A 26,261-nucleotide genomic window follows, 5' to 3' on the forward strand; every position below is an offset into this window, starting at 1 on the left:
CATAAACCGGAGTTGTTCGGTAGGTTAGCGAAATGGGCAGTTGAGATCAGCTGTTACGACATTGATTATAAACCTAGAACGGCTATAAAGTCTCAAATCTTAGCAGACTTTGCAGCAGATTTTACACTCGCAATGGTTACCGAGGTAGGAAAAAACTTTTGTTAACCTCAGAAAAAACCTCGTGGATCTGGACCCTACACACGGATGGAGCATCGAATGTGAAAGGGTCCGGACTTGGAATAGTGCTTAAAGACCCTGCGGGCGATATTATTCGACAGTCCATAAGAACTGTAAAATTTACTAAAAATGAAGCTGAGTATGAGGCTATGATTGCATGTTTAGAGCTGGCTAGAAGCTTGGGAGCTAAAATCATCGAAACAAAATGCAACTCAGTTTTGGTCGTCAATCAAGTAAACGGGGTCTTTGAAATGAAAGACGAAAGAATGCAGAAATACCTAGAGAAAATCCAAATGGTTTTACATCGATTCAAAGAAGGGACCATGCAGCATATGCCTAAGGAGCAGAACACCGAAGCCGATGCATTGGCGAACTTGGGCAATGCTTAACTTAGCAGACCTAACTGAGCACCAGTGATATGAGAGGATAACAATGTTAGCCATGAAGCTAATCTATCTTTGGAATAATGAGCATGGATACAAAATCATTTCTTGCACGAGTGCAATATGTATCCGATATGGCTAACAACCTTTCATCCTAAATTGATTAGTTTTAAATTGGTGTTATCACACTACAATCTTCTTTTTTCTAATCAGGTTTGGGAGTAAGAAGAAGATCATGGTACAATAACATCATTTGTTTGAACAATAGTTCAAATGGACCTTCATTAAACTAAGACATTTTTGATAGACGAGGAGAAAGTTATATAATTGCAAGAAAATGACAAAAATGGCCCCTTATGTTTGGGAGTAGGTTCAACGTAGTCCCTTAGATATATTCCTGAGCAGTTTTAATCTTTTAAGTTTGCCAAAAGTGAACACTGTTGGTGTTCGTTAATTATTTTAACAAACTTTTTATTAAATTTTAGAGGGACCACGGAAAAGAAAGATTAATCAAAAACATTAGGAAAGTCTCGTCAAATCCTAGAAACTGTAATGCATTAGATACCAAAATAGACCAAAAATAATAGAAATTGCACTTTAAAAAGTTGCTTCACACTTTATGAATACATCAAAAGTAACATAAACCTTAAAAATTACATCTCTAAATAAGGTTTTGGAATTTTTTTTCTTTTCACAGTTTCTTTAAATCTAACAGATAAAATTTTGTTAAATATTGATGGATATAAGAAGTGATCGACAATTTAAAAGGATCAAAACAACACTAGAGGTGAGAGCTTCAAAAAGTCTACAAAAATGATTTATTTGGAAGAAGCAAGTGATTAACTTGGACTCGTATATTAGGGTGTGACCTAGTGGTCAATGAAGCGGGTTGAGACCGATGAAATTTCAAATTCAAATCTTAGTGGCGGCAAAATTAGTAGGTAATTTTCTTTTCAAGCCTTGATGAACAGATTATCTGTAAAAATGATTAGCTTAGACTTGAAAGAGAGGTGTACTAGTATTCGAGAAATATGAAAATACCGACATACACAAAGGGATTGACTAAAAGTTAAATCTGGATACATGGAATTGAAGAAGAAAATTGGGATAGTCAGACTCCAAAGCGGATAACGAATGAGCAACAAAAAATATATATAATATGCATAAATAAATTTTTAAATATTAGATTCTTGATCTCATCTGTTTTTATTAAGATCAAGACGTCTGTATCTTAATACACATTTGAATTTAAAAGTATGCATTAATATTTAGATGTTTAAATATTAATGCACATCTTAATATTAAAATGTTACATTAAGTATTAAATAATTAAGATTGTTTGTTTTCTCAATAATTGAATGTCTAAAACTTGCATTTATTTAAAATTAATAAATATAAAATTCAAATCAAATGGTGCTTGTGGGGGCCAATTGTGATAGTGTTGGCTAATGGTGGTGGTTGTGGGTAGTAGCTAATGGTGATGGTAGCTGAAGATAGTGATTAACGATAGTTGTAGACAGCGAGTTGGTGGCGATGGCGACTGATAATTATGGTGGATGATATTGACAGCTAATGATGACAGCCGTTGGCAATACATAGTAATCTGGTGATTGTGACGGTTGGTAGTTATTGGTAGATGTAATAGCAGTTGGTGGTAATGAGTGTAAATGGTAGCTAAAGGTGTTGACAATTGATTGTGGTGATTAGCAATGGTGGTGGTGGTTGTTGCTAAATTGGTAGTTAAATGTGGTAGTCGATAATGGCAGGAGACGATGTAGTTAATGGTCAAAGTAGATGGAGTAATGGTGAACTGCTATTTTGCAGAAGTAGACATCCAAATGAGAATTTGCTATAAATTTTACTCCCTCCGTCCATTTTCACTTCTGTACGTTTGACTTGATACTTCCCCTAAGAAGTAATTAATAAAATGACAATTTACCATATCATTCTTTAAATATAATAAATTTAATGTTTTGGAAATGATTATAGTTAATAATAAAGGTAAAGTAGAAACTAAGTAATAAATTATGTTTTGATTTCCAAACTGTACATCGTATGCTTACTAGTATGTGGTTAAAGGGGATAAGGGCAAGTTTGTCCATATAATAACTAGGCCAAATATTTATAAAGACAGCCCTCAAAATTGGCTTCAATTTTCATTTCTAGGTATTTGGCCTATTAACTATTATATGAAGGGAAGAAAATGTGTAGGATTTTTCTTAATATGGGGATGCTAAGTGTTTAATTTAGAAACGCATTTGACGTATCTAAAAACCGAGTGATATTTATATGGGGTGATTAGCACAATTTACCCTCTCTTTTTTCCGTGTTTGGGTTCTTATATTCCCCCCGTCTCAACACTTACTGCCCCTTTTAGGGGTTTCTAAGCAAAGAAACAACATCATCATCAATCTGCCTTCTTTCAACAATTATGATTTCCAAAAAGTTGTTCGGATCAAACATGAAGGGTCAGCTTACACAAAAACAACATCTACTGAATTAAAAAAATTAATCTGTACAAAAGCTATCCGATAGAACCTCGGATGGCATTATCCTGGAGTAGAGAATTCGACCATTCGATGTGCACGAACTACAGAAGGTTTACCGCCGTGGGGGCATGAAATGAAGACAAACCAATATTCCAGAAAATGAATGGTTACTACAAATCAACGAAGTACATACGACTCTACACAGCACGTATGCTGGTCACCGAGGGGCATTTCCCCCAGATAGTGACTTGAAAGAACATTGGTTGAGCATATACATGGGTTGAGAGTGGCTGGAACACAAACCGACTACCTCTCAGCCTTTCCTACCACTGTTAAGTATTCTATGTAGATGGAAACCTTCACCCTGATCCCCGTTCAAGGACCTTTTCTCCAAGAAGCTAGCACTTAGCTGCCTGAGTAGCCGGTCTAGACGTGAATGTAAGCACTCTCTTGAATCTTTCACGCTAGGATTCGTTGACAAAACTGTTGCATTGACAGCATCAGCCACAATTTCTCGCTGTGAATCTCCTAAAAGATACCCGACAGAGGATTTTTGTGGTTGTTCATATGCCAGCAGAGCAGCACAATCCTATGATGACATAGACAGAGAAACAATATGAAACAATATTTGCTCAGGATAACATTAGATACAAAGACATAAATGGTAGTAACTATTAGGCTTCTGGATCATGAAAAGACGACGGTGCTGGACAGTACAAAAGCAAGGCAAAGAAAATTTTGTTGAAATGTTAGGTAAGACACGGACTATTATTAGTTATATAATCTGCAATAAACAGAGGACACATACGGGCCCAGCAGGATGATAAAGCCTGCCACTCAACGAGGATGGCTAAAAGGAAGTTCAAATAATAGTTGTTATAGGGAGATTGATTCTCTGGTGTTCTGTGATACTCAGTTGGAGCAATTAAGGCACCTAAGCTTAGGGTGTGTTTGGTATGAAGGAAAATGTTTTCTTGGAAAACAAGTGGGTCTCTTACTTATTTTCTAGTGTTTGGTAAGCAAGCAAGAAAATATTATCCGAAGAGCATTTACATGTAATCTAGCAAAACACTAGGGGGTGGGTTGGGGTGGTCAAGGGGTGGCGGTTGGGGCGTTGGGTGGGGAGGGAGACAATTGAACTTGGAATGTCACTTATGGAACTTGTTTCCTTACTTCCCTTAGGGAAATCATTTTCCTCAATTTTAAGGAACTTGTTTTCCTAGAGAAAATGTTTTTTAAAATATTTTGACCAATCAAACATGGGAAAATTGAAAAAGATTTTCTAGAAAATGTTTTCCTCCATATCAAACACACCCTTAATCTTAACTGTTTTTGAAGGAGTGTCTAGACAACATGTAAAATGGAGGAAGAACCTATTATTTTCAGTAAATGGGATGACTGAAATTCAAGTGCTGGCAGGTATACTTGGTTGAGAGATTGGTTCTCAACCAACAACCTATTTGGGGTATATTATCTTTGATTAAGCTATATATTTTTTTTGAAACTGGTAAATTGAGATTAAGCTATATATTGTATCTACAATACTCTAGAATAATCATACAGATCCTAATAAAGGAAAATTTGGAATCTTTTTCTGAATATATTTGAGGTAAGATGGGTAACGGCCATGACTGTGAATGAACTCTTTTGCTGCTGGATAGGGTACAGATGTAGGAAGGAACTGAGATAACTGTTGATAACAGTCCCTGCTTGTGCATGCTGTGTCATATCGAAACCAAAGATGCTTTTGATGAAAATGTGTTTTCTTGACGAAAATGTTACTGCTCTACATACAACAACATACCCAGTGTAATCCCACGAATGGGTTATGGGGAGGGTAGAGTGTACGCAAACCTTACCCCTACCTTGGGAGGTAGAGAGAGTGTTTCCGATAGACCCTCGGCTCAAGGAAAAGCATATCAAATCAGACCCAAATAAGAAATAACGGGGAAGATGCAACTATTGCAAAGAACTATAAAAGCAAGACAAAGTATTCTGAAATAAAGGGAAAAAAAGGAACAGTAACTAAAACAGAATAATACGATAATCAAAGTACGAGAAACAACAGATAGTAACTGCAATCAAATGACAAGAAACTATAAGAGAAATACTACAACTAGTAGTATGGAAGGGCAACCGAGACAACCCTCTAATACCTACTAACCTTCTACCCTAATCCGTGTCCTCCACAGCCTCCTATCTAAGGTCATGTCTAGGACACAAGCTGTTACTGCTCTACATATTTTGAAACTTAGATGTGTACGTAATATACAAATTGTATATGAGGATACAACAACAACAACCTATGAGGATAAAATAATAGAATTCATTAGCTCAGTACTACAATGAACAGATATTTGCAAATGAGAAAACTTTATACCCTTTTTTTCAGTGAGGCGGCTCATACTAATATAATGCTAATCAGTAACACAGCCACAAAAGGGTTAACAGAATTTCCTCCAGTACCTTGACCAAGTCATCATAGTCTCCCAACTTGTAGAATTTTTCAAATTCAGTCCTCCCATATAACACAGCTTCTTCAAGCTTTCCAACCTACAGATGACAAGTAAAACTTCTGATTGTATCCTAATTATATGAAGTAAAACTTCTGATTGTATCCTAATTATATGAAGATACGGCACCATAAAAAACAAATGAAATACATATTCTGAAGATTAGCCAACAACTGACATGCTTATACAATCCTAGAAAGAGTCCAGGAATAAAATAATTAGAGGATGCATCTAAACGATGTCAAAGGAAGTACCAAAATGTTCATTTCTTTGGAGATACATACTCCCTCTGTTTCAATTTATGTGAACGTATTTCCTTATTAGTCCGTGCCAAAAAGAATGATCACTTTCTATATTTGGAAACACTTTTACCTTTATGCAATGATTTATAGCCACACAAAACATATGTGACTCATTTAGGACCACAAGTTTAAAAGTCTTCTCTTCTTTCTTAAACTCCGTGCCCAGTCAAACAGGTTCACATAAATTGAAACAGAAGGAGTATATGTCAGTGTTGTCAAAAGCGCGCTTAAGCCCTGAAGCGAGGCTCAAAACATGTTGAGCGCTTCGCCTCGCTTTATTTGCACTTCAGTGTGATCAACAAGGCTCTAAGACATACTTTTCCTTGACAATGAGGCTCTCTTGAAGAGGTGACACTAGATAATTGATATTTCACTTTACTGTAATGTTTTTACAATTTCTTTGTCAATATATTTGTTGTTCATGCTTATTATTATTAGTCTTGGACTAAGCATATATATATTTGTGTTTTTCACCATTGCGCCTTTTTTCATTAAAGCCCACACTTTACTTGTGCTTTGCGCTTAAAGCCCGAGCTAACCTTAGAGCTTTTTTGCACTTTTCGCTTTTAATAACACTGGTATATGTTATCAACGCAAACACATTCTGTTTCAATTTTAGTCAGAAGACATTTTGATAAGGTAAAGCACCAGATCAGTGTTGTTAAAGATCGCTTAAGCACTTTAGAAAACTAACTATATCACATGAATCATTTATGGGTGCGCGTTCAGTACGAATACATCAAGTCTTTTGCTACCTTCCACTGTATTTTGAGAAATCCATATAAAAGACCCACATCCTTGTCACACCTGTTCGATATGAGTACATGAAGAAAACTGAAGAATCCAGGAGACATAGTGAACTAGTATGAGCTTTCTTTCTTTTTCATGCACTCTGTCTACTTTAAGCTTTTGTGTCCTGCCTAATCTCTAGCATGAACCTAAATTCTTCTCAATATGATTCCACACTAAAAAAAAAATTGAATTTTCACCAAAGATTCTTGGTCCAAGAAGTCGGAAATTTAAGCCCTTTGCTTATGGGTTGCTGCAGTCATTTGTCCTGCAGCTACAAGTTTTATACATAAGAGAGAAACATGAAGCAGCAAAACCATGTGTACAAACAACTTACCCGTACTAGCTCAATGAAATTTTGACAGTGAAGCAGAAAGCATATAGCTGATGTGCCATCCTAAAGATATCAGCAAAAGAAAAGTGAGTCAAAATACAAGTTCTTTGACACATTGTGGACAAAAGAATGGTAAACTAGTTCATCCGCGAGCAAACTGCGACTTATTGAAAACTGCGACTTATTGAAAAGCTCATTGTCAACCAATTTTATAGAACATGCCAAGTACAGCTTAAAAAATTTCAATAACATCCTCTCTTATAAGGAATTATTGTTCATAAGAAAAATTGTAATATACCACGTAATTTATTGATATATTCCAGTTTTAGGTGTTAAAGTGACGTGCTGGTTACTTATAATTTATATTGCTTTAACTGTTACAAGTACCATGTGATCCACATTCAAGTAGCTTGACTGATAATTTATGCAAATTTTAAGTGACTTTATTAGAAAGTAGTTTAAACTAAGACGCGCTTCGGTAATGAACCGGAAAAGGGAAAAAAAGGTTAACAATTATAGTAGAAGTTCTTTTTTTTTTCCAATGAAACAAGCATCTATAAATTCTTCTGAATGAACTCTAATAGTTCAGCACAACAGAGATTATAGGTACTATATATTTACATTTCTGGAAAAACAAAGATCAAAATTTATGACGGTATCAAAACTAGCTTCTGGGAGGACAATTGGCATGAAATAGGGATTCCTAAAATACACTTTCCAGACATATTCAATCTTGTGATTCAACACTAGAAGATTATAGCAGAACTATGGACACCTCAAGGTTGGGATATTACTTTTAGAAGATTACTCAATGATTGGGAGATGGACAGGGTAACTGAACTTTATAGCATCCTTGCACAATTCAGTGGTGATTTCAAGGTGAATTGAGGTGGCAAAGTAACAACAGTGATGATTTCAAGGTGAACGTAGCATACAGGCTGATAAATCAGTCTAATCAGCAGTGTGATAATTGGCCTTGGAAGCATATTTGGAGAGCTAATATCCCACACAAAGTAGCTTGTTTTGTCTGGCTCTTGGCTAAGGAAGCTGTCCTCACCAATGAAAAGAAAGATCACAATGTGTCCCAAATGCTTTTTGTTTGAGTTAAAGCAGAGACAGTTAGCCATATATTCCTATATTGCAAAGTAACAGGACAGCTGTGGAGATTTTTCTTTAACCTTAAAGGCATATCCTGGATCATGCCTGGAAAGATTACAGAAGCTTTACAAAGTTGGGAGGAAGCAGGATCTATGGCAAAGAACAGAGCAGATGGAGAATAGTCCCTGCTTGCATCTGGTGGACAATCTGGAAGGAGAGGAACTCAAGATGAATTGAAAATACATAGAATAGTTTGCAGAAGATCAAACTGAATTGTCTTTTGCTATTATGTTTTTGGTGTAATCAGATAGACTCAGATGAGTACATGTATGTATCTATACAATAGCTATCAGTTTCAAAAAAAAATTCCTTTCATATTTTTTGACAAGTGTTCTACTTTTTCTTGTGACGTTCAAGAAACAATCTGGAGTTTAAAACAAAAATTATCTTTTCATGTCCACATCTACATCTTATGTGCGTACACAATATTAGATAAGAATAAGTTGACCACCATGCATATATATCTATTAAACTAATGTCAAGAAACAAAAGAAGGAAAAATTTGAGAAAAATAGAACTAATTTAAAAGGTAGAAAACGAAAAGCATGAATTGCGGGTCGATATTTAAGGTCGCAAAATTTTACATCAACTGACATTAAGTATGGAAGTTTAACAACATTGTGTGTCAAAAGGTAAAGGGAGGTGAATGAAGATCAACAGGAGTAATGTGACGTTTGACAATATCAACCAACAGAAAACCACCTGGACAATCTGTGGATACCACTCTCTTAGTTTTCCAAATGCATCACCAATTTGACCATTCCGAATTAGCTGTTTAAACAAAAATAACATTCCTGTAAGTATCATTTCTATATCAACAAAATGACAACTATATAGAGCAGGTCGGACGGGTTAAAAAGCCAACAGATGGAAGTTCCATAATGATTTTCCTTTGGAGTGTGCGCGGGGAGGAGAGTTAATGACATTGTTTTGTGCAGATCTGAAAATAATATGGAACCAAAACTAGTATTTAACAAGAAGAGAAGAACAATAATGGATGGTAGAAAGTTACTGGTTGTTCGTCGACTAACCTGTCCAGAGGAACAGAAGTTTTTGATATTATATCTTACCAGAGACTACATTTATGTGTTAAACTTTGCTTTGTCAAAGAGAGAACACTCCGATCTTTTATTATGGTAAACCGTCCCCCAGACCCCACTACCCAGGAAATTAATGATGGTCCTTTCCTGCTCTACTCCCCAGGTGATTCAAACAGCCAATCTTATGTCGGAGGTGTAGGGTTTTTTCTACTAAGCTATTCCTTCACTTGGTAATAGTCTTAAAACTGATAGGAACAAATACTACACTTGATCTTAGCCAAAAGGCTGAGTTATAGCTATACTTTCACTTGTCAATAGTCTTAAAACTGTTAAGCATACAAAAGCTTCCATCAACTGATAAGCTACGATCTTTTTCTTTTCTATTTTCTTCGACCTTATAAATTTTCTTTTCTTAGAAGGAAGGGGTTGAAGAAAGGGACCATCAGAAATATCCGCCAAAAGTTAAATTAGATGTTCCTTCAAGATATTTGAAGAGGAAAAAGGGACGTTGATCAAAAGATTTTACACTCGTATCACTTAAAGAGAGAATGGAAGCTGTTTGTGTGAATAGAGTCATCCTCAATAGTACTAAGTGACAAGTACGAAAATTCTTGAACATCAGAATTCCAGACTGGTTTCAAACTGAAAAATTAGACAATGATATCACCTAATATTGTCTTTATAATTCCTGATTCATAGTTAACCACATTGCTGAAAGCTTATATTCTTCTCTTATCCACTTCCATTCAGAATCAGCACCTGTATATTCTTTCACCAGATGACTTTATTTGTCTTGGCAAATTATTCAATTAGTTATTTCCACTACCATCAAATATTTAAATTAGTTAACGAAAAAAAAAGCAACAGAAAAGAGGAAAAATTTGTGTCCTCTGAAGAATGGCTTCTTTTTTTCTTGGGAACCATGTAACAAAAGGGAAAGCAAGAGGAGGGTCAAACAATATCTTTTTTGAAAGTAAAAGAGTTAAACATTATCCAGTCCTTCGTGTTTGATAAAAGCATAAGAGGAAGGAGAAGAAATACAACAACAACAACCCAGTGAAATCCCACAACGTGGGGTCTGGTGAAAGGAGAAGAAATACACAACATAAAACATCTTTGCACCAGCCAACAGAACTTCTCTCACTCTATACAAAGAGCACTCTTATTTACCTGTGTCCTTTTCTACCCATCGCAAATAATAACTAATCCCACCCAATTTCTCTTTCTTACTCCCTCTTTTCATTATGTCTTCCATGGTTTCTTTTACAAGGAGTAACAAACAGTAGAGGAGGAAATAAACGAAGTTAAAGATAGATTAGTTTCTCTCAATCCAACAACTGAAAGAAGGGAAAAGGCAGGCACCCACAGCATTATAAACCAGGTGATTAATGTGTATCATGGCATCACACATTAATATCATCATGGTAGAAAAAAGATGCTTCCAAATTTCATACCTGACGAAGAACCTTCCTCTGATTTAATGAATACGTATTCATGTCCTCTGCAAAGCCGTTTTCTTGAACAAAGGAGATGGGCGGAAGAGTACTTTGACTTTCAACATCAAACGTTCTCAGTGTATCTTCGTATCCATAATGTTGTAAATATGAGCGAACAATTCTGATTGTTAAAAACCCGTTAGAAAAATAGAAATGCATTTCCAATAGTAATGACATGCAATATGCAGAAAGAAATTAAGTAGAAGTGTTTTAATTACTCTGTTAATTCAACAGTCTAAACACTTCCGCCACTCCTTTTCTTTCAGGTCAGAAGCAAGATTCAGCAGAATATGGGGTAAAAATCACTCAAATCTACTTGATTATCAAAGACACACTCATCCTGATATCTGGGAGACTAGAGTATCTCAGCAAAGATGCACTACCAGTCTACCACTATTTATTTCATTATCTTTGATTTCGACTATCAAAATAAATTATGACTTTGGTCTTTCAGTTATCAAATAATTCTTCGTGATGCCCGACTAAGCACATTTAAATATTGAGTCCCATCATTCAAAAATTTCCAAAAATGTATGGGTCAAACCATGTGGCTAGTCCAAAAGATCCGTTAAACCATGGAGGTTTAACTTTTCTCTCAAAAATGCCAACCCCGACCTAATACAATTTTGGACCTCAAACCATGCGGCTAGTCCAAAAGATCCGCTAAACCAAGGAGGTTTAACTTTTCTCTCAAAAATGCCAACCCCGTCCCTATATAATTTTGAATCTAAACTGAGGCATTGCTTCTTTAAATCTCTACAAGTGTATGAGATAATTGCCTCACAGCATAACTACTAGCTGTTCCAGATAAATGCTCTAACAATAATGAACAGTGTCTTTTGAGCTTTTTCTTTAAAGGTAAATAATAATGGTTTCTTTGGAGCATTATTATTACCTTTTATATTGTTTAGAGAATATTACAAAAAAAATTAAAAAGAAAAGGTAATCACCTTTGGATTGTTGGGTATATTTACTGGATGTATGAACCTACAGTGGTCATGTCTTAAACTCATTCAGCCCCATATTCTTACAAAAACCCTATGAGGACAATAATTGGATATGTGATAGGTAAAGACGCAGTTGCCAAGTACAGATGTCCATTATTGATTCTCCTTGTTCTTCAATGTGTGTTGAAACTCCGTTATCTACCCATCTCTTCAGATCTAAATTGAGACAATATAAAAATCATGCACCCCTTTTATCCGGAAGAAAATAGATATAGTAACTTCAATGAGCCTCATTCACCGTCCTACTTTTTTTTTTCTCACGGTGGTGTCCGGGCCAACTTTCTCACACCTCGTCTATTCCACCGGGTACATGCTACATCCTATCACCGCAGGTACCAGGTATCTCTGACCACCAAGGCTAGGCAGCTGGAAAGAAATCTCACCTAGTGTTTTTCAACCCCACTGAGACTTGATTCTAAGACCTCATGGTTCTCCCCCACTTTATTGACCATACCCTAGGCGACTTTGTCAGTCCGTCCTAAAATGTCGTCCACCTTCCTTGGATCAGAACTTCTTTCTCTTCACTGTTTATTACTTGCTGAATATTATGCTAGATAGAAAGTATTCGAACACTATCTTTATTCTTTACTAATGGGACCGCTCATCTTTATTTAAAAACTATAATTATAATGGTAATAGCAATCGGATGGAGAGATTACTTACCCATAACTGGCATTCTGAGGTATAGACAATTTTTCAATAGTTGAATGCTGTTTTGCCCTTTCCTGCGCTTCATATGCCTAAACAAAGAAAGCAAAAACCAGTATATTAATACTTAAAATATGTTCAGGCTTTTTATCACCTTATTTCTGAAAATTGTGCTTTCAATTTGTTTCCTGTAACATAGACCAGCAACTGGATTTCAACTAACAATGATACACATATCTTATGAATCAGCAGCAATGACAGACTATCAAGAAAAGTTGTCGAGACCATAACCCACCTAAGGCATAAAGATGAGTGTACAAACATGCATTTGTCATATTTAAGGACTGATACATAGTAGTAACAATCAGCATCTACTGTCAATTTGAGATTGACTTGAAAATGGAAGCACACAGCATCACAAGCATAATTAATAGGGGAGGAGACCAACGACAGTCCCACCCGAAGGTAAAAGGCTCAGTTACATTTATCACATCCAGTTTATAGTTTATGAAAGAGCAAAGGAGAACTATTCAACTAAATTAAAAGAGAAGGATCTTTACCTTAAGATCAAAAACAAATGGATCCTTCCCAAAGTTGATGGTAACCCTGTGATAGTAAATTAACAAATAACTTCAAGAAGTCAGAAATGCTAAATTTGATGATGCATTCTACTAAATCAGAGTTTGGATACACTAGCCAAGGATCAACACAGCTATTGCTGAGAGCATCAACCTAGAACTAATTATAGAACTACAGATTATTATTTTTTTCATTTCGACAAATCAACAACAATAACAACAACAACATACCCAGTGAAATCCCACAATGTGAGGTCTGGGGAGGGTAAAATGTACGCAGACCATACCCCTATCTCGGAAGACAGGGAGGTTGTTTCCGAAAGACCCTCGACTCAAAAGAAATCACAACGAGAAAGGTTAGATAAGCACAAGCAGTTCAAAGCAGAATGCAAATGAAACTAAAGAAAGCGAATAAGTCAGAATAAAGCAGTCTGAAAAAAAAGGGAACAGTAGCTACCACAGATAAATAAGATAATCGAAGTACAAGAAACCACATATAGTAGCAAGAAACAAAGGGCAATAGACTATAGATCGAAACAACGACTACCTACTAGCCTTCTACCCTAATCTGAGTCCTCCATATTTCGACAAATCATATTTCATTATTAAATGGAAGTTTTTTACTAGTACACACACAACAATTATCTCTATCAACAGGAAGTTTCCTACTTACACCAAAAGAACAAAATACAGAGGACTATTAAGGTTAGCAGAGTTCAAATAGCAAGGGAAACTCCACGCGCTCAAGAATTCGCGGACATTCTCTCTTGATACTTTATGTCAAGCATGATTTGGCTGTTGTGAGAAATAGTGTGGAATGAGATGGAAAAAAAGATTGAAAAGGATATAAATAACTTGAAAGATAGTTCTTGTTTCTTCTTCTTCTTTTGTAATGAGACAAAAAAACTACTGATATAGACGACTGATATAACTTGTTAGCTAACTGTGGGCCACAGCCAATCATTATTTGTCCTAAATACTTTGACACCGGTTTAGTGCAATATTAGTGTAATTTCTTACCAAAAACTGATCTATCATTTGTGAGTCCATGTCAACCAAGAAAACTCCTAAGCCCCCATCCTAAACTTAAATAGTGGCCAACGAAAAAAGCAGTTACGGAAAAGCTACTGACATTTCTTCTGAAGGATGAAAGATTACCTCATTTCTAAATCCAAATTGCAAAAAAGGCTCTTATATCACTAGCTTAAAAGAAGAAAACCTTCTAATGCTTCTGCGAGATGATGGGAAATTAGCGGATTGCATGCCTTTAGTTTTAAGATTAGCCAAGTAGGGTGTCAGCTGATATCTTAAAATGGATTCGTACGTAAAGCAAGCCCTCATATAATTACTAGTGAAACTTATGTTTTCTTTTTTTGGGTGGTTTTCTTTTTGATGTAAAAATTCTGTTTCTTAACCCATGAATAAGCTCCAACACTGTTTAAGCATTTCACAAAATATATGAAACTTAACCAATATAATACAGAGAAGTAACTAAAGTTACCAGTTTCAAAAAAAATAAAAAAATACAGAGAAGTAACTGGGGGAAATTCAGAAAGCTCACAGTTATGCATGTCAAGTTCAGCATTCTCCACATTCAAGAACATGCATGTGTCAATAATGCTATATACTCCTTACTCTACATCTCTACCTGTTGTATGAAAGAGCACAAGGCTGGGGGAACTAAAAGAAAAATGACTTAGTAAGCTAATTCTTTGAAGCATAGCAAGTTCAATGCCGATTTGTCTTAATTTAACGAGAAAAGGTAGCATCAAAGGAATAAAAACCCAGGGCTAGAGTCTTCTACATAGTTCACAGCCTTGATATATTTCATGAAGAAAAAAAGAGGATTGCACTGATCCGAAAAAAAGAGGCCTGGAATGGGGTTAAAGGACTACACTGATAATAAGAAAGACAATGAAAGGTTGTGGAGAACAATATTGCAGCATGAGTCAGCAAATTTTTAATAAGGAACTATATTCAGATTATCAGATACATAATTTGAATGGCATTGCAAGTCATCTTATCAATCTTTCAGATGAAGGCTGTTGGAGGCAAAAACCCCCAAAAAAAATGTCAGTACAGTAAGTGCTTTGAGAACACGATGCTCGAAAAGATGAATTTTGCCAACCGTAATTTATGTTAGACGAATAGTAAGGAAAATAAAAGGTTCAAGGTATAGACGACAAGGATCCATCGACATACTCTTCATTTTGGCTGTGAACTGCAACCGTAGGAAATAATGGCCCCTTTACATCCTTGAAAACCGTTCCTACAACAGCTCCATTTTTCCTGGCATTAAAATAAATAAAGCACAAATTCTTGAGTCCAGAAATAATACTGCAAAGAGTTAAGACTATTTTTTTATAAGCCCAGCCAAAATCATCTAGCAATGGACACGAGCACCTTTATAGAAGAGGTAAAACTAGATAAATTCTTACGTGAAAAAGAGTTCTTGAGAAGCATAATTGATGCCACCACCAACAGTATCACCTGTTGAGTAAACTGGGCCAAAATCCTCTCCCTTTCCTTGTCCACGGTAAAGCAGTCCATCATCACCATGATATCCATAACTGTTTGATTCCCAGCTGACAAACATAGAAAAATCAAAAATAAATTCCGGAAGATAATGATCAAACAACAAAATATCACTCCTCCAATGCAATTCCTCTGTCTATGTTACATAAACAATGAACCATAGAAAAGACAAATAGTGCCATGTTAGACAATTGGTATGTGTTCAGATTCATTACATATGTCTAGTTAACTAAGTGAAAATAGTTCTAATCTTCCCCACTCCATCTAATTTGGCAGAGAACTCACATAATATAGTGGAGTATTTTTTATTGTTGTACAATAACTAAGAAACTTTCCTTAGTTAAAACAACAAGATGTAAAATTCTTTCATTTTCTATATTACGATCAAAATTAGAGTCCAGGAAAGTAAAATTACCCAGGTTGACGACGCAATTTAAATCCAGGAGTAGTGAAACCAATTGCAATTGGACCTTTCACACCACCATTTTTCACAAACATCTCAAAATAATAAACAAGCCTTTTCGAAGGCGCGGCACAATTAGCTTGAACTACACCAAATAATGTCCATGAAGATTCACACTAGGGTAATGTACTTAAAGTCCTAGAGAGATTGCTACTCGGTTGATCTAGAATTTTCACCCCACCCAAATCTATCCCATCAGACTAGAGGACAAGAATCAAGCTTTGAGATTAGAATTCAAACAAAAACTAATAAAGCCTATAAATTTAAAGCAAGAAGATGATAAAATTCATTCATTTTAATGAAGGAGCTACAATTACGAACAAATTAATGTCCAAGAAAATACCATACCAAGGTTAGGCGACGATTAGAGATGAAATTATAAAGGTAATAATTACTACTACTACTAGAACAACATACCCAGTGAAAAGGCAATTAGAATTGAAATTAAAAGCAATAAAGACTATATTAGTATCAAAATTAAAGTCCAAGAAAGTAAAATTAACCAGGTTGGCGACGCAATTTAAATCCAGGAGTAGTAAACCCAATAGCAATTTGGCCTTTAGTACCACCATTTTTCACAAACATTTCAAAATAATAAACAAGTCTTCTACAAGGAGCAGCCTTATTAGCTTGAACAACACCAACATCATGTCCATGAGAGATTCACATTAGGTTAATCTGTACTGATAGTTTATTAGCTCCCACAACCAAAAACCCACCCAAACTATTCAAAGTACTCCCTCCCTCCCAATTTAAGCTTTGTGATTAGAATCAAGCTTACTTTCCTTTTTGGTCTGTCCCAAAAAGAGTGTCTTTCTATATTTAGTAAGTTTTCCAATTTCAACATTTAGATCACAAGATATAACAGACTACACACATCTTTAATTTAAGCCCACAAGATTCAAAAGTCTCACTTTGTTTCTTAAAATCCGTGCCCAGTCAAACTAGGACACTTAAATTGGGACAAAGGGAGTAATAAAGACTATGTAGTTAAAACAGGAAGATCATAAAATTCATTCATTTTCATAAAGGAACTACAATTATGATCAAAACTAAAGTAAAATTGCCTAGGTTGACGATGCAATTTGAATCCAGGAGTAGTAAACCCAATGGCAATTTGCCCCTTAGTACCAGCATTTTTCACAAAAGTCTCAAAACAATAAACAAGTCTTTTACAAGGAGCAGCCTTATTAGCTTGAACAACACCAACATCATGTCCATGTAGATTCACATTAGGGTATTGTACTGAAAGTTTATCGGGTCCAACAGTTGAAAACCTGCCTGAACCATTCGAAGTAATCCCTCCCTCCCAATTTAAGCTTTGTGATTAGAATCAAGCTTACTTTCCTTTTTGGTCTGTCCCATAAAGAGTGCCCCTTTCTATATTTAGTAAGTTTTCCAACTCCAATATTCTACGTCGCAAGTTTTAAGACCACAAGATTTAAAGGACTAAACACATTTTTAATTTATGGCCACAAGATTCAAAGGTCTAACTTTGTTTCTTAAACTCCATGCCCAGTTCAAACTAAGACACTTAAATTGGGACAGGGGGAGTAATAAAGAATATATAGTTGAAACAAGAAGATCATAACATTCATTCATTTTCATAAAGGAACTACAATTACGATCAAAATTAAAGTAAATTTACCAAGGTTGGCGACGCAATTCAAATCCAGGTGTAGTAAACCCAATAGCAATTTGGCCTTTAGTACCACCATTTTTCACAAACATTTCAAAATAATAAACAAGTCTTTTACGAGGGGCAATCTTATTAGCTTGAACAACACCAACATCATGCCCATGTAAATTCACATTAGGGTATTGCACTGATAGTTTATAGGCTCCCACAACCGAAAACCCACCCGAACTATTCAAAGTATCCAGGATAGTGGACCCAATGGCAATTTGGTTAAAACTAGAGAGATTGCTACTCGATTGATCTAGTAGATTCTCGCCCCACCCAACCCCACATCTATCCCATCACACTAGAGGACAAGAATCGAGCTTTACGATTAGAATTGAAACTAAAACTAATAAAGACTATAAATTTAAAGCAAGAAGATGATAAAATTCATTCATTTTAACAAAGGAGCTACAATTACGATCAAATTAATGCCCAAGAAAGTACAATACCCAGGTTGGCGACGATTAGAGTTGAAATTAAAAGGCAATAAATACTACAACAACAACATACCCAGTGAAAAGGTAATAAATACTACAACAACAACAACATACCCAGTGAAAAGGTAATAAATTATACAAAAACAACATATCCCGTGAAAAGGTAATAAAGACTATAAAGTTAAATAACAAGATGATCAAATTAAAGTTCAAGAAAGTAAAATTACCTAGGTTGACGACGCAATTTAAAACCAGGAGTAGTAAACCCAATGGCAATTTGCCCCTTAGTACCCCCATTTTTCACAAACATCTCAAAATAATAAACAAGTCTTTTACAAGGAGCAGCCCTATTAGCTTGAACAACACCAACATCATGTCCATGTAGATTCACTTTAGTGTAATGTACTGATAGTTTATCAACTCCCACAACCGAAAACCCACCCGAACTATTCAAAGTACTCCCTCCCTCCCAATTCAAGCTTTGTGATTAGAATCAAGCCTATTTCCTTTTTGATTTGTCCCAGAAAGAGTGCCCCTTTCGATATTTAATAAGTTTTCCAACTCCAACGTTCTGAGTCGCAAGTTTGAAGACCACAAGATTTAAAGGACTACACACAGTTTTAATTTAAGCCCACAAGATTCAAAAGTCTCACATTGTTTCTTAAACTCCGTGCCCAGTCAAACTAAGACACTTAAATTGGGACAGGTGAGTAATAAAGATCATATAGTTAAAACAAGAAGATCATAAAATTCATTACCATATAGTTAAAACAAGAAGACCATAAAATTCATTACCATATAGTTAAAACAGGAAGATCATAAAATTCATTCATTTTCATAAAGGAACTACAATTACGATCAAAATTAAAGTAAAATTACCCAGGTTGACGACGCAATTTGAATCCAGGAGTAGTAAACCCAATGGCAATTTGCCCCTTAGTACCAGCATTTTTCACAAAAGTCTCAAAACAATAAACAAGTCTTTTACAAGGAGCAGCCTTATTAGCTTGAACAACACCAACATTATGTCCATGTAGATTCACATTAGGGTATTGTACTGAAAGTTTATCGGGTCCAACAATTGGAAACCCGCCTGAATCATTCGAAGTAATCCCTCCCTCCCAATTTAAGCTTTGTGATTAGAATCAAGCTTACTTTCCTTTTTGGTCTGTCCCAGAAAGAGTGCCCCTTTCTATATTTAGTAATTTTTCGCTCTCAAACACTCTACATCGCAAGTTTAAGGCCACAAGATTCAAAGGTCTAACTTTGTTTCTTAAAATCCATGCCAGTTCAAACTAAGACACTTAAATTGGGACAGGGGGAGTGATAAAGACTATATAGTTAAAACAAGAAGATCATAACATTCATTCATTTTCATAAAGGAACTACAATTACGATCAAAATTAAAGTAAATTTACCCAGGTTGGCGACGCAATTCAAATCCATGTGTAGTAAACCCAATAGCAATTTGGCCTTTAGTACCACCATTTTTCACAAACATTTCAAAATAATAAACAAGTCTTTTACGAGGAGCAGCCTTATTAGCTTGAACAACACTAACATCATGTCCATGAAGATTCACATTAGGACAATGCACCGAAATTTTATCAGCTCCCACAACCGAAAACCCACCCGAACTATTCAAAGCACTCCCTCCCTCCCATTTTAAGCTTTGTGATTAGAATCAAGCTTACTTTCTATTTTGGTCTGTCGAGTGCCTCTTTCTATATTTAGTAAGTTTTCCAATTCCAACATTCTACATATCAAGTTTTAAGACCACAAAATTTAAAGGACTACACACATTTTTAAGTCAAGTCCACAAAATTCAAAAGCCTTACTTTGTTTCTTAAACTCCGTACCCAGTCAAACTAAGACACTTAAATTGGGATAGAGGGAGTAATAAAGACCATATAGTTAAGACAAGAAGATCATAAAACTCATTCATTTCCATAAGAGTGCTACAATTTCAATCAAATTAAAGAATTTCAATCAAATTAAAGTCCAAGAGAGAAAAATTACCCAAGTTGGCGATGCAATTTAAATCCAGGAGTAGTAAACCCAATAGCAATTTTCCCCTTAGTACCACCATTTTTCACAAACATTTCAAAATAATAAACAAGCCTTTTACAAGGGGCAGCCTTATTAGCTTGAACAACACCAACATCATGTCCATGTAGATTCACATTAGGGTAATGTACTAATAGTTTATCAGCTCCCACAACCGAAAACCCACCCGAACTATTCAAAGTACTACCTCCCTCCCTCCCAATTTAAGCTTTTTGATTAGAATCAAGCCTACTTTCCTTTTTGATTAGCTATATTTAGTAAGTTTTCCAACTCAAACATTCTACGTAGGCCACAAGATTCAAAGGTCTAACTTTGTTTCTTAAACTCCGTGCCCAGTTCAAACTAAGACACTTAAATTGGGACAGAGGGAGTAATAAAGACTACATAGCTAAAACAAGAAGATCATAAAATTCATTCATTTTCATAAAGGAACTACAATTACGATCAAAATTAAAGTAAAATTACCCAGGTTGGCGACGCAATTTGAAACCAGGAGTAGTAAAACCAATAGCAATTTGGCCTTTAGTACCACCATTTTTCACATACATTTCAAAATAATAAACAAGCCTTTTATAAGGGGCAGCCTTATTAGCTTGAACAACACCAACATCATGTCCATGTAGATTCACATTAGGGTACTGCACCGAAAGTTTATCGGGGTCCAACAATTGAAAACTCACCCGAACTATTCAAAGTACTCCCTCCTTCCCAATTTAAGCTTTTTTATTAGAATCAAGCCTACTTCCTTTTTGCTCTGTCCCAAAAAGAGTGCCCCTTTCTATATTTAGTAAGTTTTCCAACTCCAACAGTCTACGTCGCAAGGTTTAATACCAGAAGATATAAAGGACTACACACATTTTTAATTTAAGCCCATACAATTCAAAAGTCTCACTTTGTTTCTTAAACTCCGTGCCCAGTCAAACTAAGACACTTAAATTGGAACAGGGGGCGTAATAAAGACTATATAGCTAAAACAAGAAGATCATAAAATTCATTCATTTCCGTAAAAGTGCTACAATTTCAATCGAATTAAATTCCAAGAGAGTAAAATTACCCAGGTTGGCGACGCAATTTGAAACCAGGAGTATAGTAAACCCAATAGCAATTTGGCCTTTAATACCACCATTTTTCACAAACATTTCAACATTTAGATCACAAGATATAAAGGACTACACACATCTTTAATTTAAGCCCACAAGATTCAAAAGTCTCACTTGTTTCTTAAACTCCGTGCTCAGTCAAACTAAGACACTTAAATTGGAACGGGGGAGTAATAAAGACCATATAGTTAAAAGACTTAAAACAAGAAGATCATAAAATTCATCCATTTTCATAAAGAAACTACAATTACGATCAAAATTAAAGTAAAATTACCCAGGTTGGCGACGCAATTTGAAACCAGGAGTAGTAAAACCAATAGCAATTTGGCCTTTAGTACCACCATTTTTCACATACATTTCAAAATAATAAACAAGCCTTTTACAAGGGGCAGCCTTATTAGCTTGAACAACACCAACATCATGTCCATGTAGATCCACATTAGGGTATTGCACCGAAAGTTTATCGGGTCCAACAATTGAAAACCCGCCCGAACTATTCAAAGTATCCAGTTCAGTTGGTAACTCTTCGTTTTCTTCTTCGTCTAATTCCATCGGGTCGGGTTTTGGGGAATCGGGTCGGGTTTTGGATTTGAGTCGCCATTGTTGTAAGAAGTAAGAACCGATTAGGTTTTCTTGAGTGTTATTGGAATTGGATTGAGAAAGAGAGAGAGTTAAAGATGCATCCATTAGATGCCCTAATTTGATGAGTGAAAGAGGGATTTCCAGCAATTGGGATCCAATTAAAGGTTCTTTTCTTGTTCTTGAATGAAATGAAAAGGGGAAAGAGAGAAGTGTCAAGTACTTCAATTAGGAAAAAGAATTCGGTTAATTACACTAAGAGCCTGTTTGGAAAGCCACCTGTAATTGGAATTGGTGTAATTACTACCCTAATAATTACACAGCCTAGTAAATACATAATATTATAATTACAATGACTTATTTGTTTATCATAATGTAATTACAGTATAATTACAACCGTGCTGTTTGGTTGCACAAGTGTAATTACACAGTTAGTTTAATTTAAACTAAAATTTAATTATAAAAAATTTAAAATTAATATTTAAAAAATATGTGCCTTTATAAATGATATTAAATTAGTTATTTAATAATACATTGTTTCTTGAAAATATGTTAATTAATAATCATATATTTGTAACTAATATTGTAAAAAATAATTGATATATAATTTCAAATTAAAAGCATACCTTTTTTGTGAGAATATCATGGGATTGGATGTTGACAAAAAAAAGAATATTTATAAATATAATGCCATAACACTATTCAAATGTTTGACAATAATTCTATCAACCGTAAGTGAAAAATAAACAACATGCAATGCGAAATAACAAGTCAATAGAATTAAAGCAAATATTTTTAAAATTCAAAATATAACTTAAATTCAAAATTCGAAAGAATATTTTTAACATACTACTCTTATGTCAAATTCTAACATTACATAAGTAAGTTTTACCGTAACGTAAGTAAATACTCCTATAATTCAAAGGAAAGAGAAAATATAAGTCAATAACCTCATTCACAACGAAATTCTACTTTAATAACGTCACTTTTTATATGCCAAGTTTGCTAATGACTCATTCTTTGTAATATTAAGAGATGTAGTTTCAAAAATTAAAATATTAACACGGTTATGCTAAATGAATAAAATTAAAAATTAAAAAAATACGAGCAATTACATGAAACCACAAGAAGTAAAGGTTGGGAATGAGAAGAAAGGAAATGAAATATAAATTCTATAAAAAGAAAAATATAGTATTAAAAATTAAAAATAAAAAAGAAATCAAATAATAGAAATAAAAAATAAATTAGAAAAGAAAACAAATTAAAATAAATTAAAAATAAATTAAATAATAGAAATAAAACATAAATTAAAAAAGAAAACAAATTAAAATAAAATTAAAAAGAAATAAACTAAAAAGTAACTCTGTAATTATAAGGTGTAACTACACCCAATTCTCAACCCCTCCCCCCTCCCCCACCCCTCCCTTGAGAATTGGAGAGTGTAATTACACGCTCTCAATTACGCCCAATTCCCACCTAAATGTGTAATTATCTGGTCAAACAAACAGACCAAACTGTGTAATTACACCCAATTCCAATTACCTGGGTGGCTTTCCAAACAGGCCCTAAGAGCCTGTTTGGATTGGCTTCACTTTTGTGGTGTAGTTTAGGTAACATAAGAAAATAAAAAAAGGTCAAATATACCCTTTGTTATACTTTGGATTCAAATATACTTTTGCCGTTATACTATTGGTTTAAGTATATCTTTCTTCCGTTAAAGTTGTTCAAGGTGCACATTTAATATTACTTAGCGCTAACATTTGATGAAGTGAATGTCACACGGCATGTCACCTCGCCATTCCTAACTCATTTTACCCCTCTCCTCAATTTATTTTTCCGCCTCTAAAATTTCCTCTCCCTCCGCCACCATGTCCAAAAAAGAAAAATCTCTCCCCCTTTCTATCTAGCTGAGTGCATTGATTACCGTACTTGGGTGAACTCTCTAAAAATTGAACCATTAGAATTAATTCCCACGTCATTATTGAGAAATAATTTACAAGTCTTTTTTTTTTCTTTGCTATAATTCTGTGAGAAAAGTAATGCTATTACAATTCTGATTTTGATGGGTTTAATTTACATCGACATTTTCACTATCATGTCGCACTTAGAACTCCATAGGTGACTGTTGTTTCTGAAAAAAAAAAAAGCTATGTAACCTGCTATAGTTAAACTACACTTAGGGTGTGTTCGGTATGGAGAAACGTTGAAGTTATCTCTGTGGAAATGTAATTTAGGCAAGCTATCCCCATTTTTGACACAGTGTTAGAGGAGGAGGAAATTTTAGAGGTGGAAAAATAAATTGAGGGTAGGGATAAAATGGGTTAGAGTGTTGAGGTGACATGATACGTGGCATCCACCTCAGCAAATGTCATTATTATGTAGGATTGGATGTCCACCTTGGACAACTTTAACGTTGGAGGGGTATGTTTGTGCCCAAAGTATAGCAATAGGGGTATATTTGGACTTAAAGTATAACGAGAGGTATATTTGGCCCTTTTCCGATAGTACAGGGGTATATTTGACCCTTTCCGTACTTTTTTTTAAACTTTAAATTTTATGCATTTTGTTCATCTTCCAACCAAAAACTTATACTGTGATCTAAGGGAGTTTCAAAAAGTGGCTCACTTCTCCCTACTCAGATTTGAAGGATAGCAAAATTCTAATTGAGATGAGGTAAATGCACAAACAATGCTTGGATACTTGGTCATATTACTATGAAAACCAAAGTACCAAGAGTTACAAAAGTATTTTCACTTCTATATATAAACAGTAGGATAAGACTCAAGGAGGATCCCAAGTAATCTTTTTTCTTTTTCTTATTTACAGTTCTGAATGAAGCCATATTCCATCTATTCATGGTCACGAGTCCTTTGATTTCTCTAGGTAGATCAGCAAACAACTCATAAGTTTTGACATTGGAGATTGAATAGCTCAAAAATGCTAACTTATCATCTACTTTATTAGCCTCTCTATAGCAGTGTTGTAGAATGAAGCCTGCATCAATCATAAGCTCTTTAAGTTCTTCCACTTCTTTTTGGATCTTTCAAGGAGTGTAGGGAAGTTCATTAACACAATATACCAAAAGTTTTGAATCCATTTCAGCTAGAATCACGTCACATCCATTATTAGTGCACCATTTGACTCCATGTAATAAGGTAACTGCCTCAGCCCAATTACTGGTGCCAGTTCCTAGGTTCAGGGAATAGGCATATATCATATGAACTTCATTGTCGCTTATCATCCCTCCCTCTTCATATTTGTTATTTTTACAACTACCATCTAAATTGATCTTCACAAAACTGATTGAAGGCTTGATCCATCTCACAGTTATGATTCTCTTTTGTGTTATTGTGCTCCTCACTAGTGCTGCAATAGTATCCCAATTTTGATTCAGGTTGACTTTGGTAAACTGGTTGATAATTACCAGTGACAAAGTAAAAGAGATATGATCTGGTCTTTCTAGTAATAAGTGTTTCCTTACCATACTTGACACCGCATCTGGCTTTCCGGATTTCCCTCATGGTCACTGTTGGTACACATTTCATTAGGAGATCCAGAACATGATTCTTAGCCTTCCATATCCACCAATGTTTTAGTAGCTATCTCATAGGAATGTTGTTGTGTTGAAAGTCCACAGAGAATTTCCCAAATGCCCCTTGCAAAGTCCCTAGAGCACATAAGATGTTAAATATCTTCTTCTTGAGGGTTCTTGCAGCAACAATATTTTGAGGAAATTGCTACGCCCATCTTAGTTAGCATGTTATTTGTAGGTGTATTGTCTCTCAGAGCTCTCCAATGAATAAAGTTCATTTTGAAAGGCACTTTATGCTGTCAGGTTAATGAATCAATCCAGCTCTTTGGCTTTTTCTGTCTCAAAATGTTCCAAGCAGATGAAACTGTGAATTTTCTTCTCTGATCAGCTGTCCAAATAGGGTTATTTTCCACTTCCAGGTTTAGCTTAAAAAGGGCAGCCCGGTGCACTAAGCTCCCGCTATGCGCGGGTCCGGGGAAGGGCCGGATCACAAGGGTCTATTGTACGCAGCCTTACCTTGCATTTCTGCAAGAGGCTGTTTCCACGACTCGAACCCATGACCTCCTGGTCATATGACAGCAACTTTACCAGTTACGCCAAGACTCCCCTTCCAGGTTTAGCTTGATCTTCATATTTCATTTATGAGTTAACACTTCATTTGGGATATACACATCCCACCCTCCCCAGTACTAATGTTCATTTTCAAAGATATAAACTATGTTGACATCTCTTGGTTTCCTGTCTTTAGGAAGAAACTTTTAAAGTGCCCCAAAGCCTGTCCAATTATCATACCACAGGGATACTTCACCTTTACCAAATTTTCATTGAATATGTTGATCCATTTCTGCCTTTAATTTGCAAATAGCATTACATGAGTGAGAGCTTACTGAGTACCATCTTTTCTTTACTGGGTGAATCCTTTGATACTATTTAGCTAGAAAAAATTCACT

The 26,261-nt window shown here is 35.2% G+C and overlaps 1 protein-coding gene and 1 pseudogene across 1 annotated transcript; both read right to left on the reverse strand.

Moving 5' to 3' along the window:
- Window positions 1–2,961: 2,961 nt before the first annotated feature.
- Window positions 2,962–22,009, reverse strand: LOC132620372 (ran-binding protein M homolog). Its single transcript, XM_060335034.1, has 10 exons — window positions 21,475–22,009; window positions 15,353–15,499; window positions 15,117–15,203; window positions 12,897–12,942; window positions 12,352–12,428; window positions 10,640–10,802; window positions 8,848–8,916; window positions 6,991–7,050; window positions 5,516–5,602; window positions 2,962–3,638 (listed from the first exon to the last, which is right to left on the reverse strand). The coding sequence occupies exons 1-10, from the start codon at window positions 21,885–21,887 to the stop codon at window positions 3,363–3,365; spliced, it is 1,425 nt and encodes a 474-aa protein (XP_060191017.1). The 5' UTR covers window positions 21,888–22,009; the 3' UTR covers window positions 2,962–3,362.
- On the reverse strand, window positions 9,381–9,485 carry LOC132620524 (U2 spliceosomal RNA; annotated as a pseudogene).
- Window positions 22,010–26,261: the final 4,252 nt, after the last annotated feature.

The sequence above is a fragment of the Lycium barbarum genome, chromosome 11, assembly GCF_019175385.1.
Source record: "Lycium barbarum isolate Lr01 chromosome 11, ASM1917538v2, whole genome shotgun sequence".
Classification (NCBI taxonomy): domain Eukaryota; kingdom Viridiplantae; phylum Streptophyta; class Magnoliopsida; order Solanales; family Solanaceae; genus Lycium; species Lycium barbarum.

Bases quoted from the DNA above. Each gene is read 5' to 3' on its own strand.
- LOC132620372 (XM_060335034.1), bottom strand. From the start codon at position 21,887: ATGGATGCATCTTTAACTCTCTCTCTTTCTCAATCCAATTCCAATAAC. The intron at 8,917-10,639 runs GTATGAAATTTG...TTGTTTAAACAG, and splicing joins AGAGGAAGGTTCTTCGTCAG to CTAATTCGGAATGGTCAAAT. The intron at 7,051-8,847 runs GTGGTTTTCTGT...TGATATCTTTAG, and splicing joins GGTATCCACAGATTGTCCAG to GATGGCACATCAGCTATATG.